The 20,960-nt window shown below is 47.1% G+C and overlaps 2 protein-coding genes and 1 pseudogene across 3 annotated transcripts; all 3 read right to left on the bottom strand.

The window, feature by feature from the left end:
* Nucleotides 1–2,090: 2,090 nt before the first annotated feature.
* LOC307231173 (antigen peptide transporter 2-like) lies at nt 2,091–11,608 on the bottom strand (annotated as a pseudogene). Its single transcript has 11 exons — nt 11,116–11,608; nt 10,222–10,336; nt 9,887–10,017; nt 9,004–9,207; nt 6,044–6,241; nt 5,712–5,840; nt 5,256–5,384; nt 4,557–4,781; nt 4,112–4,202; nt 3,351–3,487; nt 2,091–3,077 (listed from the first exon to the last, which is right to left on the bottom strand). The product of its transcript is annotated as an antigen peptide transporter 2-like (transcript).
* Nucleotides 11,609–12,016: 408 nt separating this feature from the next.
* Nucleotides 12,017–17,412, bottom strand: LOC307230384 (proteasome subunit beta type-9). The gene is made up of 6 exons (XM_080000728.1): nt 17,205–17,412; nt 16,913–16,980; nt 14,236–14,367; nt 13,401–13,530; nt 12,757–12,898; nt 12,017–12,524 (listed from the first exon to the last, which is right to left on the bottom strand). The coding sequence occupies exons 1-6, from the start codon at nt 17,253–17,255 to the stop codon at nt 12,397–12,399; spliced, it is 651 nt and encodes a 216-aa protein (XP_079856854.1). The 5' UTR covers nt 17,256–17,412; the 3' UTR covers nt 12,017–12,396.
* Nucleotides 17,413–17,953: 541 nt separating this feature from the next.
* Nucleotides 17,954–20,893, bottom strand: LOC307230391 (proteasome subunit beta type-6-B like protein). Its single transcript, XM_080000749.1, has 6 exons — nt 20,838–20,893; nt 20,392–20,462; nt 20,087–20,218; nt 19,545–19,674; nt 19,035–19,179; nt 17,954–18,395 (listed from the first exon to the last, which is right to left on the bottom strand). Exons 1-6 carry the CDS (start codon nt 20,880–20,882, stop codon nt 18,268–18,270), a joined length of 651 nt encoding a protein of 216 aa, XP_079856875.1. The 5' UTR covers nt 20,883–20,893; the 3' UTR covers nt 17,954–18,267.
* Between the last annotated feature and the right edge of the window lie 67 nt (nt 20,894–20,960).

Raw genomic sequence — 20,960 nt, 5'->3', positions numbered from 1 at the left:
AAATAATAATATTAATATAATAATAATAATAATAATAATAATAATTCTCGGTATACTGCACTAGATGGCAGTGAAGACCACAACATTCAGATAAGTTTGCCAAGGCGGCCAGGACGCACCAAAACCTGCCAACACCAACACAAGAACCGTTTCCAATAAGTCACGTGGTTTTCTGGCAAAACAACTGAACCACCCGCAGCCTCAGGTGGCGCTGCTTCTCCACCCTCCACCACCACGTTTCTTTCACTAGAACCACGTCTATAGAACCTCGACTATTTCACAAGAACCACGTCTATAGAACCACATCTATTTCACTGGATTACAGTGTTCTGTTCCTCCACTATGTTTTATTCCCACCTCTTGTGTTCTGCTCATGTTTGAAGGCCTTTCACATGAACTGTGTGCAGAGCCATCTCCCCAAAAGCCCAACAGCGGTCAGCACGTCACATGAGCAGTTGTTACCAAACGCCCCAAGGGAAAGTGCAAGAAGGTGCCTGGCTGCTTTCCAGCTTGGCAGCATCGAGTGGCAGCGAGTTATTCAATAACACTGCACACACACACACACACACACACACACACACACACACACACACACACGCTGTAGGGGAGGTGAAGAGGTGAATCTTGGGAAGGAGACTGAAAGTATTGGCTGTAACCATAGCGACTGGACCCTAACATACTCGTCACTCGACGACTGATGGCCGTGCTTTTCTGCCGTCGCAACATGTCCGACTCCACCGTCCGCCATCTTGTGCTGCACCGTGAAGCTCTCAGTGTAAAGTGGGCGGGGCACCAGCATCTGCGTTTCCTCTTTCTCTTGTGCCTCCTCCAGGATGCAGGCTGACACAGTAACAACACTCGGCTCAGCTGCTCAGACGACATCGTGCCTTTCCAAACACGTTCCCAAAGGGTGCGGAGAAAGACTCTGTCCTATGACGCAAATGACTGATAATGTTGCTTAAATGGGGAACAAAAAGCACCAAGACATGTTTTGATGAATCCCCCATCCCATTAGGTAGATTGTTAGACATCACAACATGGCGGCCAATGTCTCCTCGACTGCCTCTCAAGCCGACAGGGGGTGTTGGTGTTTTGACAATGTTGTGGCAGATAGCGTGATAGTGCCTTTGGTATGATCCGGGCAGGGTTCCAGGAGGCATCGCCCAAACAACACACCTGGGACTTTCCAGGGCGGGTTATTGTTCATGGGACAACAACAAAAAGCCAACCCCCATGGAGTACGAGCGGCAGAATGTATTCAAGTGACTTGTACAACGCACAGAAATTAGAATTCCTGTAGAGTTTGTGTGTACACATTCAATATGAATAGTACTACAATGTATTCAAAGTACATAGACGTACTGCTTCACAAACCTTTTTTAATATATAGAAAGAAATGTAGAATAAAAATAATTTTAAAAACTGTCAACTATTACTTGTGTTACTTTAGGATGTAACCAGTTACTACCATGAACATAACTTCCAAAAATGAAAAGAATTCAATCTTTCTGCCTCACATGCTCCCTTGAACACCCTCTGCATTCTATGTTTTTCCCATTTCTCACTCTTTTATTGTTATTGTTATTATTGTTTTATTGTCACTCTCGACCTAGGATCATTTCTGGTAAATTGCCGGTACAGCTGTGAATGGAGGTGTGTGGGAATGGAAGATGTAACATTGTCATATGGCATATACGGAACTCCTCCATAAAGGAGATCAATGTGGAAATGAACACCTACTGTACTGCCTTTGCTGGATTTTTTTTATGCAGCGATGTTACGGATTTCTTGTAGGGCATTTTAGGGTTTAGGAGCCGCGTGCACCTCGTGCACTCGGAACCGTAGGGTGAATGGCCCAAGAGAGGCCCGGCTGCCATGTTTATGGAACAGGGTTTCCAGAAATAGTCCTGAGAATGTAAAAGTGACAACAAAACAAAGGATACATTCATGACATATCTGCGGAGAAAGGAGTCGGAATCGGCAACACAAAATATATTTACCTTTTATTTTGTGGGTTTTTTTCTGTGCTATGGGTCTACTGTACATCTAGAACAATAACAAACATTTTTCTAAACGAGTAGAGCCAGGCCCACACGACAAGACAAATCTTAACAGATGTTGAAAATGTGAGAGACCCCAGACTGACAACATATCACCACACATTTAACAGTTTTGTTCCTAGTGTGTGGGGAGCAACAGATTATGTTCATGAACAACACAATATCCTAATCTCGCGAAGACGCACAAGATGGACTTTGCTCCTGATTGTCAGAAGGAAGGGGAATGGAGGCTTTATTGTCTTTATTTGATTACAATTAAGAACTTATAAGATCGCATATCACTCAACTATAAATCTAGTATTTACTTTTCGCCTTAAATATATTGTCCATCTGTCTGTCTGTTCGCCTGTCCGTCCATCCATCTGTCTGTCTGTCTGTCTGTCTGTCTGTCTGTCTGTCTGTCTGTCTGTCTACCCTTTAGTCCTTCATTTGTGCACTCGAAACCTATGCATCTTTAAGGAAATAATGATTTATTAATACAAAAAACGATTTAATAATATAACTATTATATATGTTATATATATATAACATATATAACAAAAAAAATACAGGTTTCCATAACAACATCAGGTTCTGAAACTTCGTTAGTCTACATTTACAGTACATTAGAAAATCCATAAGCTGAAGCTTGCTATTCATGATTTTGGATCCTGCAGCAGGTGCTTATCATAATATTTCCTTGTTGTGTCAAAAGAAGAAAAACGAGTTCTACAAACTATAAGACTGAGCAAACAATGTTCAGTATTTACAGGACACTGCAGTCGCAGAGTCGGTGTGGAATGCACGGCATCACTCCACCACGATGACAGATCATCGCTGTGCGCTTCACTCGGCAAAGAGCTTCTCCCTCAGTTTGTAGTAAGTCCCTTTCAGTTCCATCAGCTCGGCGTCAGTCCCTTGTTCCTGAACCTTCCCCCCTCCAATCACAACGATGTGATGTGCCCTCTCCATGGTCTTCAGCCGCTGAGCGATGACCAGCAGGGTCTGGTCGGGATCGGTGGTCAGGGCCTGCTGGACCTGCACCAAGGAGAGAACACTTATTTACCATGATCGCGCAAGCCTAGCAACTACCCCGGACCAATCTGGACCACCATGGTCAACCCTGGACTACCATAGTCAACCATGGACCACCATGGTCAACCCTGGACTACCATGGTCAACCCTGGACTACCATAGTCAACCATGGACCACCATGGTCAACCCTGGACCACCATGGTCAACCCTGGACCACCATAGTCAACCATGGACCACCATGGTCAACCCTGGACTACAGTGGACCAATGTTTGAACCTTGTTCTCGCTGTCGGTGTCCAGTGAGCTGGTGATCTCGTCCAGAATGAGGACTTTAGGTTTTCTGACCAGGGCTCTGGCTATGGCTATCCGCTGCTTCTCACTGTTGGCCAGCTGACCTCCACCCTCCCCCACCTCTGAAGGATGGATGATACAGAACCATAAGTCACACACAGAGGCTGGACACACTCTAGGCCTGGACAATATTAATCTCAAAGTATAAATAATAGTATATAATATTGCTTATACCTCACTATGTATTCAAAATCCAATGTTAAAGAGCAATTACAATATAGTTTCAACCTCAATATCAGAGCAAATCATTCCAGAGGTAAGTAGTGGTTTGACCTTCTCCATCTCTAAAAGCTTGGGAAAGTAAAATGAACCCCCCCACCCCGAAAATTTTGTACATGTTTATTTTTATTTTTATATGTGCCCCCAATTTCTCAGTGGTGAAAAAAGTATTAATATCTTACACTCAAAAAGGAGTATAAAAACTCAACGGAAACAATACTCTGGCAGAAATCCCTGTTGAACATTTTGCTCAAGTAAAAGTATTTAAAGTACTTGATACTAATTGACCCAGGTAACAGAAGTTTAAAGTACTATTTAACAACATAACGTGTCGTACAAACACAATTCATCCTTGATGTGTTCACCTCTATTAATTGCACTAAAATTGATGATGTCCATTCAGTAAGACAAAGGACAGTTAAGTAGACTACATACAGTGTGTTTAAAGGTGCAGTCATATTGTCTACCTGTGTCGTAGCCGCTCTCCAATTGGCTGATGAAGTCGTGGGCGTTGGCTCGGCGTGCCGTTTCCTGGATATCCTCCAAAGAGCATCCAGCGAGGCAGCATCAATCAATCAGTGTCGGGGAAGTTAGTTCCACTCTGTTCCACCGTGCCGTTACACATCTTCTACGATCGATGCTTCATCCAAACTTTTGATGTCAACACTAATGCGAGGGTTGAACACATTCGATTTTGCACCAAATTCACTTCATTTCATTTCAACTGGTAATTCAGTCTGCCAGGAAAAAAAAATTAAAACTCCGCTTCCAGTCGTGAATGACTACATCAACCTTACAGTCATATAGAACTCCTCCTTCATCTGGAATCCAGTGTGACCAAAGGTGACCAAAGCGTTGCTGCGATACTAAAACATTGTCTTTTACATTTGTTCATCCTGCGCGTGAACCCACATTGGGTTTGATGCGCGCGGCAGAAACGTCCTTCTTTGGCTCAGGTCCCAACCTTCCTGTGCAGGAAGCGCTGCTCATAAATTTCAGCGGCTGTCCGTCCAGCAGGATCTCCCCGCACTGCGGCTCGTAGAACCTCTCCAGCAGGCGGGCGCAGGTGCTCTTTTCCTCTCTGGACGGTCCCACCAGGGCCGTCATCTTCCCTGGCCTCAGCTCCAATCTCAAGTCCTGACACAAGGAAACGTTCATTCTGCCACGGAATGTGAGAGCCTTTATGATCTTAGGTTTCTGATTCTAAGGAACAAAGCAAAGGTGGCTGTTTGACTTTAACGGGGTTAAAACCCCACCTGCTCCCAACTTTACATACATATACCCGTCAAGTCCAGCCGTCATTCGGGCGTCTTAGCTTTCGCCACATGCCACCTCCCCAGTCTCCATCTCTCGCTCCCTCTCTCCTTTTTTCCCATCCCTTAGGAACCACCAGGCGATCCCAAGGCGCGGCTGAGCTCTCGACGCCCTGAAGACTCTTTTCCCCGTCCCGAGTCATGGCTCCCCAGTCTCTAAACCTTCCACTCTCCTTTGTTCTGTGTTCCTACACAAGTCAGAGCTGACACGTACATGGATGCTCCGCCGGAGACCCACCTGCAACACCGCTCTGTCGGGGTGCGAGGGCTAGGAGAAGGTGAGGCCCCGGAACAGCACACGTCCCGCCAGGCGTTCGGGGGACAGGGTGCCCCGGGCGCCCAGCCGGGGCTCTCGGTCCAGGTACTCAAACACCTTCCCTGCAGCGCCCACCGAATTCAGCATGTCACCAAAGACGTAGATCAGTGTCTGGAGAGGAAGCCAGAGGCCGCTTGATCAACTGTGAACATCAATAGTGATAATAATAATGATAAGAACCTTCAACAATGTTCAAACCAATGATTCCCAACCTTTTTCATTTGAAGGACACTCATTATGACATGTATTAGGCCACGGACCCCATTTGATAAAATTTAGTCTCTGGGACCTCAATCTGAGAAGATTTTTATTTTTATATATTATTTAATGTCTATACTCTGACACCTGTTGAGAATCACTGGTTTAACATATATATACTGTATATATATATATACTGTATATACTGTATGTGTTCCATATATACAGCAGCTAGCTAACCCTGATGTTGTTCCCCGGATTGGTCTGGTAGAGTATGAAGGACAACAAGCTTCCAGTGGTCATCTGACCCCTTTGGATGAACAACTGGCCTTAGTGCAGCACAGCCACCTGCATACACAGCTCAGACAGCTACACACACACACACACACACACACACACACACACACACACACACACACACACACACACACACACACACACACACACACACACACACACACACACACACAGGTGAACAACAACAAACAACAACTCATCTCGGTCACAGTAAAGACAGTAATACAATCTCCTCATCATGGAAAAACAAAACTAAACAGCAGCAAAGTTCTCACCCTCCGTGCGAGCAGGTAGACGGCTCTGATGGTGTCGCGCTTGGCCTTCAGGCTGTGCGTGTCCATCAGCCGGTCGCCATAGCGACGGGCTTCACTGTGCCCCGTGTTGAAGCTCCGTACCACCCTGATGCCGGACACCGTCTCATTGGCGGCGTCGTTGGCCCGCGCCATAGAGTCATGCACGGCCGTGGACGGTCTCTGGAAGTAGTTGAGTGATGGATACTTAAGTTCATCTTTTTTTTTTAGCAGTAACATGTGAATTTATTTAGGTAGAAAATCCCTAATTTGATCCTTTTTAGTTGGCGATTTTAACAAAACAGTCGGTCAATGTATTTTGCGTTATGCATGTGCTCCTCTACATGCTGTTCCACTGTTGGTGGCGGGGTCCGCCTTTCCGCTCCAGAAAGCACTGATGTGGTGAACGCTCTGATCAATTTGATGAAGCAGTGTAGTTTGTGCTCAGCAACTGTGGATCTAGAAAAAAAAGCCAAGACGAAGATGAACTCAGATGGTAGAGAGAGACTCCTCGGTAGGGTTACGTTCCGGTCGCTCCAGCTCCAACCATCTCTCCCGTCCGCTGCTCCCAGTTACCCTCTCGTGGGGAGATATAACACTCTCTTCCTCCGCTCTCATAGATTTCGGGGCGGATGCAAGTTTTCTCGACCAGGGACTAGCACGCCAGCTAGGGCTGACACCCGTCCCTCTCCCCGCACCGCTCGAGGTCAAGGGGCTGAACGCGTCACATCTGACCCGATTACCCACCAGACAGCCCCTCTCAAGCTGCTACTCTCCGGCAACCACCCTGAGTCCTTAAGGTTCTTCCTCATAGATTCCCCACTGAACCCCGTGGTTCTGGGGTACCCCTGGCTCCGGACCCACAACCCTCAGATGGACTGGCGCTCGGGCAGCGTGAGCTCCTGGAGCACACACTGCCCACTGCCTCCGCTCTGCCTCAACCCCGCCGCTGGTCCCCAAGAGCCCTGACCTGCCCTCGGTTCCGTCGCAATATCTGGACCTGGCCCCGGTCTTCAGCAAGCAGGGTGCGCTATCCTTACCACCTCATCGCCCCTACGACTGCGCAATCAACCTCCTGCCAGGCGCCCCCCTCCCCTGCAGTCGCCTGTATAACGCCTCCCAGCCCGAACAGGAGGCCAAGGAAGCTTACATCTGCGACTCTCTCGCTGCCGGGATTATTCGCCCCTCGTCTTCTCCGCTAGGCGCAGGGTTCTTCTTTGTTGCTAAGAAGGACAAGACAAGTACCCCTTGCCTCTGATGGATTCAGTCTTCGTCCCCATCTGAGGGTGCCACCAACTTTTCCAAGCTCGACCTCCGCAACGCTTACCACCTGGTCCGCATCCGCGACGGGGACGAGTGGAACACCGCATTCAGCACCCCGCTCGGACACTTCGAGTATCTTGTTATGCCCTTTGGTCTGTCAAATGCCCCAGCGGTCTTCCAGGCCCTAATTAACGATGTCCTCCTGGACATGCTTAACTCATTTGTCTTTGTGTACCTCGACGACATCCTGATTTTCTCCAAATCCCTCTCTGACCACGTAAAACATGTACGCCTAGTGCTGCAGCGCCTCCTGGAGAACCTGTTTGTTAAGGCCGAGAAGTGTGTCTTCCATGTTCCGTCCATTTCCTTCCTAGGATTCATCATTGGCCGAGGGAGGCTGGAGATGGACCCCAAGAAGGTGGCCGCTGTGTAGGAGTGGCCAACCCCAGCCAATAGGAAGCAGCTCCAATGGTTCCTCGGGTTTGCAAACTTCTACCGGCGCTTCATCCGTAACTTCAGCCGCATCACTGCTCCCCTCTCAGCCCTTACCGCCACCGCAGTGGCCTTCAAGTGGACCCCCGTAGCCGAGGCTGCATTCCTTCACCTCAGGAGCCGCTTTTCGTCGGCCCCAGTCTTGGCCCAGCCCGACGCCAACCTCCAGTTCGTGGTAGAGTGGACTCCCGAAAACTCGCTCCCCGGTATGTGGCCTCTTCCCCATTGTGTCAATCATCAACCCCTGTGCTTTACGCCTCCGTGTCCACCCTACCTTCCATGTATCCCTGCTTAAGCCGGTGGTTTCCAGCCCTCTCTCCCTCCCTGCCGAGGCCCCACCACCCCCCCGCACCATCGACAGCCACCCAGCCTACACAGTGCGGCGCCTGCTGGATGTGTGGCGCCGGGGGAGGGGTTTCCATTATCTCGTGGACAGGGAGGGATACGGTCCGGAGGAACGCTCCTGGGTCCCCCGGAGACAGATCCTGGATGCCTCCCTCATCCGGGATTTCAATCGAACTCACCCTTCCGGTTCCAGGTGTCCGCCAAGGGGCGTCCGTAGAGGGGGGGTACTGTTAGGCCCACGGCCTCCCAGCGCCACTAGAGGCCGCCCTTGCCCCATCTGCAGCTCCCTAATGCGAGCCCGATTGCACACACCTGGGATGAATTACCTGCACAGTATTTAGTCCCAGCTTCCCAGTCTGGGACTAAATACAGATCGTCAACTAGCTTACCCGAGTTGTATCGCTACTGGCTCCCTCCCAAGTTCCTAGTTCCTAGTGCTTATTTCTAGTTCCTAGTTTATGTCTCGTCTTCCCCTTACCTGCTTGTCTCCTCTCGTCGACCCAGTCTATCTCTCCAAATCCAGCCAGCCCGGTTTACCTGCCTGTCTCTCTCCATCCAGCCTGGTTCCCCGTCTCCCCACCCGGATCCTGGACCCCATCTCCTGGTCATCATCCCTGCCCAGCCCTGCTCCATCCCTACCCTACTGGGTCCCCGGCCAGCTCCACCATCCAGGCTAATAAACATCCTTTGCCTGCCTTCCATCTCCCTGTGTCGTGCGTTTGGGTCTCTCCCAGTTCTGGTCGAGACACATCTGCTAAATAATGTAAAAATAACACACTTCAGTGGATCAACGTGTCCTTTCATCTACATCGGGGAAAACAAGTAAACGTGGGTTTTACAAATACCTGGTAGTGTGTGTCGTAGAGCTTCTGTATCAAGCCTGACAGGTGTCTCCATCAGCACCAGGAGGGTGAGCTTCCAGGAGAGGCTGGTCATCAGGGAGATCATGCCCAGCGTCTTAATCAGCGCCCTGAGCAGGACATTGACGTTCAGAGCCACAATGCGGCTCATCATGGTGGTGTCTCTGGACAGCCTGCACGTGAGCTCACCTGCACGGAGGAGCCGCTGTTACGCAACAGAGTAGATACTGCTCTGCCTGATGCAGCAGGACGGCTACTACTCCATTCTATGAAGCTCCACACCATAACAGCCTATAATGTTATAACAGCCTAGATAATAGAGTGTTATTATAGGGGTGTGGCGTATTACATACTACGTATTACATGTTCCAACCATCCTCCACCTACTTTTCCGCACGTGGAGGGTTGATGACGACGCTGCATAGAAACTTTCACCGACGTCTTGCCCTCGCAGTGCATTGTGGGATACGGTCACCAGCGCAGTGGGCAGTGTTTCCAAACAGTACTATGATGTTTCGCTGGATATAGTCGTAGTGGTACTTGTTGCACACAATTTGATGCATGGTATGGTTTTGGACATGCAAAACGCAAATTCTATGTACTCAATAATATCCATATAATCATGAATATTTATTTTAAATATCAATTCATTGAGTGAAATTAACAGCCAGTGTGGAAAATGAATGACCAGTTGGGCACTGGACTTTGTTGAGTCATCTTATTTGTATTTCATGCCCCTCTGTTTCGTTACGTTCCACCCTATCATGAGGCTCCACATAAAGACATTTTCTGGATGAACAGTCTTTGCGTTGCAAGCCGCAAGTTTCAACGATACCGTACCTCCCAGCGTGTTTTGGGGGAGACGCACCTGTTTTAATGGCCTCAAAGAAAGCAATCTCCTGATTGACCAGAGCCCCAAAAAGCTTGACCTTAATTCTGCACGTGAAGCTGCTGATTGCACAGAGGAAGAGACCCCCTCTGCAGCCTGCACAGAAGGAACTGCACACACACACACACACACACACACACACACACACACACACACACACACACACACACACACACACACACACGTGGATACAGGCATACATTGACAAATGGACATATGCCCAAATGTATAAATATATTCTCATAAATAAAATGCAAGGAGTGTGAAAGGTGAAAGAATTGAAGGATAAAGACGTGAACATTTCATTTCCGTACCTTCCCAGCGAGTAGAGGCCCATGAAGAGTATCGCTGAGAGGAATTCATTGGACTGGTACTCGCTGCCCAGGATGTCGATGACCTTGCCCGTGTAGATGGGGATGGACATCTCGCCTGGACACAGTCACACAGACCCATCCTCAATGTCATCGTCATCATCATTATTGTGTTGTCAAAATGTGAATGTTCTTCTTTGTCAATGTTCATGTAAAAACATCTTAACATAAAAACAAAATATACAGAGTAAAATAAACACGTACAGGTACTCCTCACTTAACCACCAAGTTCAGTTCCCAAGACCAGGTCGTTAAGAGAATTGGTCGATAAGCGAGTAAGGGAGGTTATTTCACAGTAGTGTATATAGTATGTATAGTGTATATATTATAGTATCACCAGGGGGCCTGGTGATTGCGAACGCTTGTGTAGTATATACTGACAGACTGCGGGAATGAGACTGAGAACGGAGATGAGAGTATATCTATATAGTATATATAGTATATATAGTGTATATTGTGTATATAATGTATACAGTGTATATAGTATATATAGTGTATATAGTATATATAGTATATATAGCATATATAGTGTATATAGTGTATATAGTGTATATAGTGTATATAGTATATAAGGGGTGATGAGATGAGATGCTTGGTATTGTACAATACCGAGAGGTCAGGGAGCTGGTCATAAGTCCGAATGTACGTTAACCAGGTAGGTCGTTAAGAGAGGAGTACCTGTACTGACGGGGAAGGCTGACCCCACCACCAACTATGAAAAAAGCGAGTAGAGAAGCACATACACAATGCAAACGCACTGAATGACTGTTCCTTATAAAGTTCCAGCAAAATAATATCGCGGATTACAACTTTAACAAAGCGCGTCCACATACTTACACAGCACGGAGAGCGAGAGGAAGACGAAGGCCCCGAGTAGGTACAAGAAGTCGGGCTTGTACAAGCGGAGGACCCTGACAAACAGCACCCTCGCCTTCTGGTTCCTCTCCTCCCCGGTGGCTCCGTCCTCTCGTCCCGGGAGCGTCAGCTCCCAGAACAGCGCCGCGGCCGCACACGCTGCGCCGCCGGTCAGCCAAGCGCGCCAGCCCCCGCACACCAAGCGCCCGTTTCCCGGCTCGTCACCGCCGCCGCGCAGCAGCCGGTGCCCGGTCTCATACACCGGGACGAGGAGGGCGTGAGCCGCCAGGAAGCGCAGCAGCGCCGGCCGGGGACGATCCCACGCCAGCCGAGCGACGGAGAGCAGCGACGCGCACCGGAGACACGCACCGAGCCAGAGGAGCGCCACGCCGCGCGGCTGCTCCCCGGACCCCAGCGCGTGGAACAGGGACACGTCCACGCAGAGCGCCGCGGCCGAAGCAGCTGTTTTACACATGAATGATGTTGTGGATGTGGACATTTCTCCGAAGGGACGGATGATCCGGTCGCCGGGTTCTTCTCCTCTTCGTATGAAGGCGTTTTACTTTCAGTTTCATCCTCAGCCATCCCGAGTTTCCCCGAAACGAGCAAGTTAAAAGATGTGAGGCCCGCAGGACGTGTCCACCGTTCACACACAGACCATAATCATAATAAAGATGACATATGTCTACTTTTAGAAATTGGCAAAGGATTCATTTATTGTGCTTCATATTATTTTTTTGCCCGAAAATGTTGATTCATCAATATTATGTATATTATGACATCATCATGATTAATACTGAGGCTGTAGTCGTCAATACAAGAAGTCAGCTGTTATAATGTCCTTGAAGATTTTAATATGCAATGAAGCAAATTGAGACAGTGAAACAAGTTGCATTTATTTATTTATTTTCTCCTTAGAGACTGCTAATAGACATTTTAACAGCACCTGTCAAAACTATCTCTGTAAATCTGTTTGTCATTAAATCTTTTTCTTATTCCATATAATCACACTGAGTTTATATGTCGTACTCCAGAATATTTGGCAAATTGCAGAATAATGACATAAAATAATGAATTGACAATCATTTTGATCCAAATTGAGCTCGCCCATAACAAATATATGGACCAGCAGTGTTGGTTTTTCCCTCATTATTTGGGATATTATTTGTCTTACCTGCTGCTAAGAGAGACTGCTCAATATCTAGAAACACAGACAGAATTAGTTTTATGCTGCAGTGCTTTAGAAACATCTTCAAAACAATCTCATTCATCATAAAAGGAAGGCAAGTCATTTCCCAGAATGACTTTCTCCTCTGCGCCGTCTTTATCGATGGTTACGATGTAGGCCACGCCTCCACTGGATCCATCACGGCTCATTGCAAGAGACAGTGCTAAAGAGAGCGAAACAGGAAGGTCAGTGAAGGTTCTTACAGAAGAGAAGGAGATCAACGCCATCGTTCCTATAAAACACAACACGCACGACAGCTCAACGTGATCCTGTCGCAGTGAAACACAAAGGGAAGGAAATGAAAACTCTCAAATGGCTGTGAAGCACCAACTCCCAAAGGAAGCCTGCGGCGGTGCGCGGGCGTCCTTCCTGTGTTGTGTGTCCGTGTCTCTTACTGTTGAGGACGAAGCGCTGACACGCCTCTCTGCTCATTCCTTTACGGAACTCTGCGTCCACAAAGCCGTAGACGTAGAAGCTGCCGGAGCCGCCCACCGCAAAGGGCTGCCGTGTCAGCAGGCCACTCAGGGTGGCAAACACCTGACAGGGGGCCAAGAGGGGAGAGACAGACAGACAGACATGCAGACAGACAGACAGATGGATGGATAAACATGCGGACACAGAGACATGCAGACACGCAGACAGACGGACAGACATGCAGACACAGACATGCAGACAGAGACATGCAGACAGACAGACAAACAGACAGACAGACAGACAGAAATCATCAATCAAAATGGCAGCAGGACGGTCGCTGGTTTTAGTCCCGGTAAAAGCGGGCGGTGTGCAGCTCCTTGTTGCTGTTTTCTGTTTTTATTTGCTTGTTGACGTGCACGTCCCAAAACGCTGCTGCACCAACACCGACTACAGGAGGCACTGTCAACGGCGGGCGCCCCTGCGACTGCATCAAGGGGTCAAAGTAAGTCCTTGAAAAACCTCAAGGCCCCTGAAACAAGGAAGCCCAAAGCGGTGTCCAAACGATGCCCTGTTTCACGTATCCCCGAGGGAACGGCAACGAGCTGAGAAGGTGTTGAGGACTGACCTGCCCCCCGCCCCTCCTGTCCCAGCCGGCCACGATCAGATGCGCCGACAGATCCTCCTTGTACTCGTAGGAGATGTTCTTCACCAGCGTGGCCGCCGAACGCACCTGGGGGTCCTCACCCATCTCAATGCTAAAACAGAGAGAGAGGGAGGGAGAGACTTTGACTTTTAAGGTTCCTTTATTTTCAGTAAGTCGTGTCACAACAGCAGCAACTTGATTACGAAGGAACCAAAAAACAACAAAAATAAAGACAAACCACAGCAAATCACAGGTCAGTAAGAGGACAGACATCTCTCTTCAGAGACAACTAGGTACGCAGGGATCTGTTGATGTCTTCACCAGGTTTGAGACAGCTGTTCACTATAAGGACGGCTCCCTTTGGAGCCCAGACTTCCTCCTTTGTACAGTTTACCTCCTTGGAGAGAGAGAGAGAGAGAGAGACACTAGAGATTCCCCGTCAGCCCAGTTTGTTTCCTCTCTCAGGACTTGCCATTTCTTCTGGCTTGTGTTATTTCTGGTATTGTTTTTAGGGTATCATCATATTATCATCATATATTTGAAATTTTATTTTTACTTCACTTTTTAATTTTAATTTGTATATATTTGACGATTTAATTAAAATTTAATTTTCGGACCGTCCAGCTCTTTTATTTTTCAATGCTTATGGTCTCCACTGCAGTGCAGCTCGTATATGTAAATGTACCTGGCCGATAAAACGGATGTGGATTGGGATTCTGAGATCCGAGTGGGGCGGTGGAGCGGAACACTTCCCACGTTGTGGGCGGCGTGGACGGTGTGGACGGTGTGGACGGTGTGGACGGTGTGGACGGTGTACCTGTGGACATGGAGCTGGTAGTTGACGATCTCGGCGATGGTCTGGGCATCGGCAGCAGAGCCGGACAGGGCGCAGTAAATGTTGTCGTGGAGAGGGGACAGCTTGTTCATCACCCTGTTCACCACCGAGGCTCTGGGTGGAGCCAGTGGGAGGTAGAGAGGAACACACACACACACACACACACACACACACACACACACACACACACACACACACACACACACACACACACACACACACACACACACACACACACACACACACACACACACAAACAGTTCTACGTTAAGCTGGGAGATCATGTATCAGAGAAACATGACAGCAGCTTCGGAGTCGCGCAAGGAAGCTGCCTTGGCCCTTTTCTTTTCTCACTATATGCTCCCACTTGGGCACACCATTAGAGAGCACAATGTATGCTTCCATAGCTATGCCGATGACACACAGCTATACATCTCGGCAGAACCAAATAACACTGTAGCCATACAGTCCATGACAAACTGTCTTCTAGCGATAAATAAGTGGATGAGCAATAACTTCCTGAAGCTAAATGAAAACAAAACTGAAATCCTTCTGATTGGCCCCCCCTAAAAAAGGGACATGCTACTTCAAAAGCTAGGGAAACTGCCACCCTGGGTCAAACCTGAGGTTACAAGTTTGGGTGTCATTCTAGACTCCGACCTAAGCTTCAAGTCCCATATTAACAAGGTGACGAAAGTTTCATTTTTTCACCTTAGAAATATAGCAAGAGTAAGACCTTTCATAAACCAAAAGGATTCTGAAAAGCTGATTCACGCCTTTGTGGTCACGGCTTGACCACTGTAATGCACTTCTCACCGGCCTTCCCAAAGTAACTACTGAAAGGCTTCAGCTCATCCAAAACTCAGCTGCCCGACTACTGCTTTACACTGGCTTTCAGTTACATCTAGAGTAAACTTTAAGGTCCTTCTCCTCATACATAAAGCTCTAAATGGGCAAGGACCAGAATACATCACCAACTCCCTTACTAACTATGTGCCTCCAAGAGAGCTACGATCATCTACTGCTGGCCTGTTAGAAGCACCAAGTAATACACAGAAGAAAATCGGGAGTGCAGCCTTGGAAACTTATGCCCCAAAGCTTTGGAATGCACTACCTATAGATGTTAGGTATTACACTAATGTTGTTGTTGTTACACTAATGTTGTTGTTACACTAATCTCTGTCGCAATGTAGCTTGAATGTTATTCTCCCTTGTAAGTCGCTTTGGATAAAAGCGTCTGATAAATGACTAAATGTAATGTAAATGTAAATTAGGAAAGCCGGCTCGTTTGCCATCTTTAAAAGAAAACTAAAAATGCATCTATTCACTCTAGCCTACAACGAGAGCTCTCCTGCACTGCTATTTCCACCGCACTGCTATTTCCTATTGGCTGTACCTACTGTTTTATTGCTGTACCTACTGTACCTAGTAGGCCTACCTTGACGTTTATTGTTTTATCAGCACTTTGTAACTCTACGGTACTCTAGTTGTTTTTCCCTTACGTGTCTCATCACCTTGTGTCGCAGCTGTGGAGAGACAGGGCCGAGGTCAGCTGACATTCCAATGAAGGAGACTAGACACAGACTGAGGGACAGTTTGTTGTTTTAAAATATATGTACAGGCCACAAATCTTTAGGTGTCTAAATTAGTAGACATCGACTGCAGAAACTGTGCTTTGGCTTGTTTTTAATCTTCTAATTCTTATGATTAATGTTTTTGATTTTGAAACTTCTAATTCTTATGATCAATGGCTTTATTTTAATCTTTTATTCTCTGATTAATGTTTTTGAGTTTCATTATTGGTTAAATCTTTTACTTTCTAATGCGCTGTTGTACAGCACTTTGAGTTGCATTTATTGTTGGAAAGGTGCTATATAAATAAATTTTTACTTACTTACTTACTTACTTAGACACACACACACACACACACACACACACACACAGGGCTGAGAGGTGCGTTGCTTTCACATGGTATTGTGATATGAGACTAGATTTCCTCTGAGATTGTTGTTGTCGTGGTTTCAGGAGAAAGTAAAATATTGCCTTTAAGGAGTTTTCCAGTGAAGTAACGCTGCTTCAGTTTTCTGAACTTTGTAGATGTTCTGATCAATGTTCATAATAACATCATATCCACATCACCAGTGAGTGTTTGGTAAATATGTGCAATATTTGTGGAAAGATCTCATGGGAGCGACGACAGTCGTCCCCAAAATGTTGTGGAATTGTCCATATTGTGGTATTTTAAAAAAAAAGAGAGAAATCATATTTTGTTGATTTCACATTGATATTGACGTCATTGAAATCAGCTCCACACACACACACACACACACACACACACACACACACACACACACACACACACACACACACACACACACACACACACACACACACAAACATACACACACACACACATGCACACAGACAGACTATTATGTTACCACTCACACACACACACACACACACACACACACACACACACACACACACACACACGCTATGTTACCACTCACACACACACACACACACACACACACACACACAATCCTCACGTAACACGCACGCACACGCACGTAAACACACACACGTTCCTATATTACCACTCACACGCATAAACACGTACGCACACGCACATAAACACACGCACGCACGCACTTACCCCGCGGACACTCTAGAATCCGAGCCCAGCACAACTCCCCCATCGAACTCTATGGCAATGATGGTCGTCTACAAGAAGAAAACAAAGATTACAAGGAATAAAGTCAGGTGTAAGCGTTGGTGTTTTATATCCCATGTGATTCGTAAAGGTTTAATTCATGAAGAGGAGTTGAAATACATGCGAGTCTAATAATAATAATAATAATAATAATAATAATAATAAAATAAAAGCTTTATCCTAACGTCAGACAGATGTTTGTCCAGGAAATGAAACACGCATTAAATGTTCTTACTCCAGTTTTAACTTCTTCGCTCATCCATTCCGGCTCCGGTTCCTCTAACATGGTGATGGCAGACTGCAAACGTTCATTCAGGGAAGTTCCACCTCAGAGTTAAAGCTGCTGTTGTTTCAACACCAACAAGAAAAGCACCGTCACTTCTTTCCAAACCTTGTGTCTTTATTGTCACCTTTAAAGCGCTGGACTCCAGGAGGGAGGCTTGTCTTCTCTGCTCAAATCGAAAGTGAAAGTGACTCTGTTCCTTGTGCTCGAACACTATAAGAAATATAAAAGGCATCGAGCTTTAAGAGATATAGAAATCCAGCCCCTTCTCACAAAAACGGAACAAAGGATAAATACAAATAATCGAATCATATTTTTAATTATAATTGTATTATTTGTATTTTTTTTTTTAACTATTAACTATTTTTTATAAACTTCACTAATGAGGCGATGTTTACTGTTTATATGAGCACTTTCTGCCAGCAAGGTTCAGGTTCAACCACATTGCAGCTTATCATTATAAAATAAAGTGTGCATACTTAATTTTTTATTAATATCCTTATTATCTTTTTTTATATAAATGATTAAATATTGCATCATCCTGGTCACGTTTGAATGTAAATTGGGGCAACGATAAAAAAAACAAAACATGTCACGTTTCATTTCCACACGTTACACACACATGGGAAGGTAAGACAACGACAGCAGGGCTCAGGCTTCTAGAACAGACAGTTTATTGTCATTGATAATTCATTCCCTTGCAGCACGCAAACACTTTTTTTGATCAACTGGATGAAGTAATAAGCTCATAATATGTGATGTCATCTGACAATGGATATGCAGCTGCTGTGTGAATTAATTGGGTGTCACGGAAATACACACCCAGACTATCACTGGGCAACAGAGGGTAATTTAACTTTATTTAAATCCACTTTCACACTACAACACCAGTGCACAACATAGGATAAATATCTTCTTTATTGGAGAAAAGCTCGTATTTAGCAATTTCTACCAGGACTAAAATCTGCTCTGGAGCAGCGGCTCTGGGGCTCTGGTTGTCCCCGTTTGGACTCGATCACTCGTCGTGGAACTTTGGGAGCTTGTTGCCGGGGACGACCACATGCTCCACCGCCGTCTCCGTGATGACCACCAGGTGAGCCACGCCGCCACTCACGTTGTCCCTCCCCATGGCCAGGGAGAGAGCTGAGGGCAGGGGTGAGGAGGAAGAGGGCGAGAGAGAGGGAGAGAGAAGAAGGAGAGTTAGAAAGAAGGAGGAGGAATCACGGTGGATAGGAACAAGTGAACGGCAGAGAGGAGCAAGACGCCAGTGGCAGGAAGAACAGAAGAGGAATTTGGTCAAGTTGTCACAGGATGTGTGTCAATGACTCGTCCACTGTCCAATAGATTATTCCTAATTCATGAATCGTGAATCGACTTTGGGTTGAATCTGTTTTGTTGAAATGAGATTGTGACGATTGCATAGAAATGAACTGAATTCACCTCAAAGTATTACTGCTGTGACCATGTGACCTGTACATTTTAATGTGAGCAACAGATTTCTATCCTCACCTTTACTTCCACTGAGTGAGTGCACCTTGTTCTGCTAAATAAAATGGCGGCATGAACCAACCCCAACCAACAGTGTTGCCCGGGGGCAACACTGTTGGTGTAATTGGGGCCAAGGCAGCGTTCACAGAAACCTTCCTCCGGGAACGGGAGGAAATTCCTCTCAAGTGCTCAAGCGCCGCTCCCAACCTCATGTATGAACCATGTCAATGCGCTGCTTTTGGCCCCTTGTGTCGTGAGAACGGGGCCCTTAAAAGACCATGAATAGGACCGTACCGTTGGTGGCAAACTGGAGGCACTCCTCTTTGGTCATGCCAGCTTTGTATTTGGCGTCCACATAGCCGTAGATGTAGGTGCTGCCAGATCCGCCGATGGTGAAGGGCTGAGGAATCAGCATGCCTCCCAGAGACACAACGTACACCTGCATGGGGAGCACACAGAGCAGACTGGCCCTGGTTCATTGAACTGGATGAAATCCAGACATGGGCACATTGTGATGTGGTCTCAATGAAGCTACAGGGCCACACAACGTGATTTTCCGAGGCCGATTTGGCAACGATTTGAGATGGGGCTGAGTGACATGAGATCTGAGATGTGAAAGGGTAAATAAACCACACGCTTGAATATTTGGGAACCTCTGGGAAGGCTCACATCACGCCTCTGACCCACTCACATTGAAGAAGGGTTCAGACAAGGAGCCAAATCACGGCAAATCTGAGCCCGGCTTAAAACAAGGCTCTGGGCCGAAGGGGAGGAGTTTGGGCCCCAGGGGGTGGGGCCCCTCACCTGTGCTCCTTTCTTCCTGTCCCAGCCGGCTGTGATGAAGCCGGCCTGGAGCTCCTCCTTGTTGCTGTAGCACAGCTCCTTCAGCACGGAGGCGGCGGCCATCACCAGCGGCGGGCTCTCCATCTGGATGCTACGGGTTTGGGTACGGAGGGAAGATAAAGGGAAGATGAGAGGGAAGGTAAGATGGGCCCAGGAAGAGGGAGAGTGGAGGGGGAGGAACAACATGTACGTAAATGAGAGGAGAAGAGACGTAGAAAGACAGGAAGAAAATATAATACACGTGTGAGCGAAACAAACTCTGCTGCTGTTACTTCTTCCTGTTAAAGGCTGATGACTGCAATGTCAGCTCCACCTCCACTGACAAATGTAGTTGTTGTGAGTCGCCTTGGATTACAGCGACCGCCACTTGAAAATGTCAATGTACCGCACAGGAAAATAATTACTGTTACATATGAATGAGCATGCAAGTGTGTGTCTGCGTGCACATGAGTGTGCGTGTGTGTGTGTGTGTGTGTGTGTGTGTGTGTGCATTGCTTATGCACCTGTGGAAGGACAGGTGGAACTTGGCAGCTTTGAGGACAGCCTGTGCATCTGCCAGTGAACCAGCCATGCAGCAGAAGATTCTGTCATGCACCTGAATCAGCTTGTTGATGGTCTTAGATGATACAAAGGACCTGGACGGAGAGAGAGAGAGAGAGAGAGAGAGAGAGAGAGAGAGAGAGAGGGAGAGGGGAACAGATGAGGAAGATCAATATTGTTTCCAAAGAGTTTCCCAATGAATAAACAGCCTTAGAGATAGACAGACAGACAGACAGACAGACAGACAGATAGATAGATAGACTCTCACCCCCCAATTGAGGCCCTTGAGTCTGAACCAATCAGGACTCCTCCATCAAACGTCACTGCCAGGATGGTGGTCTGCATGAGGAGGGGGAAGTGGAAGCTTTCACCTCATGGTGGCGGACCCCGCCACCAGCAATGTCAACGTCATATCAAGGAGCGCGCGCCTCCAGCAAATACATTGAACGGCTGTTTCTTTAAACGTACCGGCTCCAAAAAAAAGAGGAAGATTCAAACCACTTTAATATTGCTGAGCATGCTGGGAAGTGGAGTCAAAGCAGGAAGATTGAGCAGAAATCCAAAGTGTCCCCAAAACCCCTGTGATTAAGTGGGTTTGACACAAATGTCCCCCAAAAATACAACACTGCGTATGTACAAAGCACCTGCCACGAACACACAGTACAGAGTGTTTTCTTTCCTCTTTTATGGGTTATGCGATATGGGTTTACTCACCCCCGTGCTGACACCATTGATCCGGTGCGAGTAGGAGTCCTCCATGTTTTAAAGCAACACGAGAGAGAGAGAGAGAGAGAGAGAGAGAGAGAGAGAGAGAGAGAGAGAGAGAGAGAGAGAGAG

This window comes from Zeus faber (genome assembly GCF_960531495.2).
Source record: "Zeus faber genome assembly, chromosome: 1".
In the NCBI taxonomy this organism is placed as follows: Eukaryota; Metazoa; Chordata; class Actinopteri; order Zeiformes; family Zeidae; genus Zeus; species Zeus faber.
The sequence above is the reverse complement of the archived record's forward strand: the minus strand, read 5'-3'. Positions and strand labels throughout refer to the sequence as shown.

Bases quoted from the DNA above. Each gene is read 5' to 3' on its own strand.
- LOC307230384 (XM_080000728.1), bottom strand. From the start codon at position 17,255: ATGTTAGAGGAACCGGAGCCGGAATGGATGAGCGAAGAAGTTAAAACT. The intron at 14,368-16,912 runs GTAAGTGCGTGC...GGCTCCACCCAG, and splicing joins GATTCTAGAGTGTCCGCGGG to AGCCTCGGTGGTGAACAGGG. The intron at 13,531-14,235 runs GTACACCGTCCA...TCTCTGTTTTAG, and splicing joins TACCAGCTCCATGTCCACAG to CATTGAGATGGGTGAGGACC.
- LOC307230391 (XM_080000749.1), bottom strand. From the start codon at position 20,882: ATGGAGGACTCCTACTCGCACCGGATCAATGGTGTCAGCACGGGG. The intron at 19,675-20,086 runs GTGCATAAGCAA...CCAAACCCGTAG, and splicing joins TTCCACCTGTCCTTCCACAG to CATCCAGATGGAGAGCCCGC. The intron at 18,396-19,034 runs GTACGGTCCTAT...CCCTGCCCTCAG, and splicing joins CCTCCAGTTTGCCACCAACG to CTCTCTCCCTGGCCATGGGG.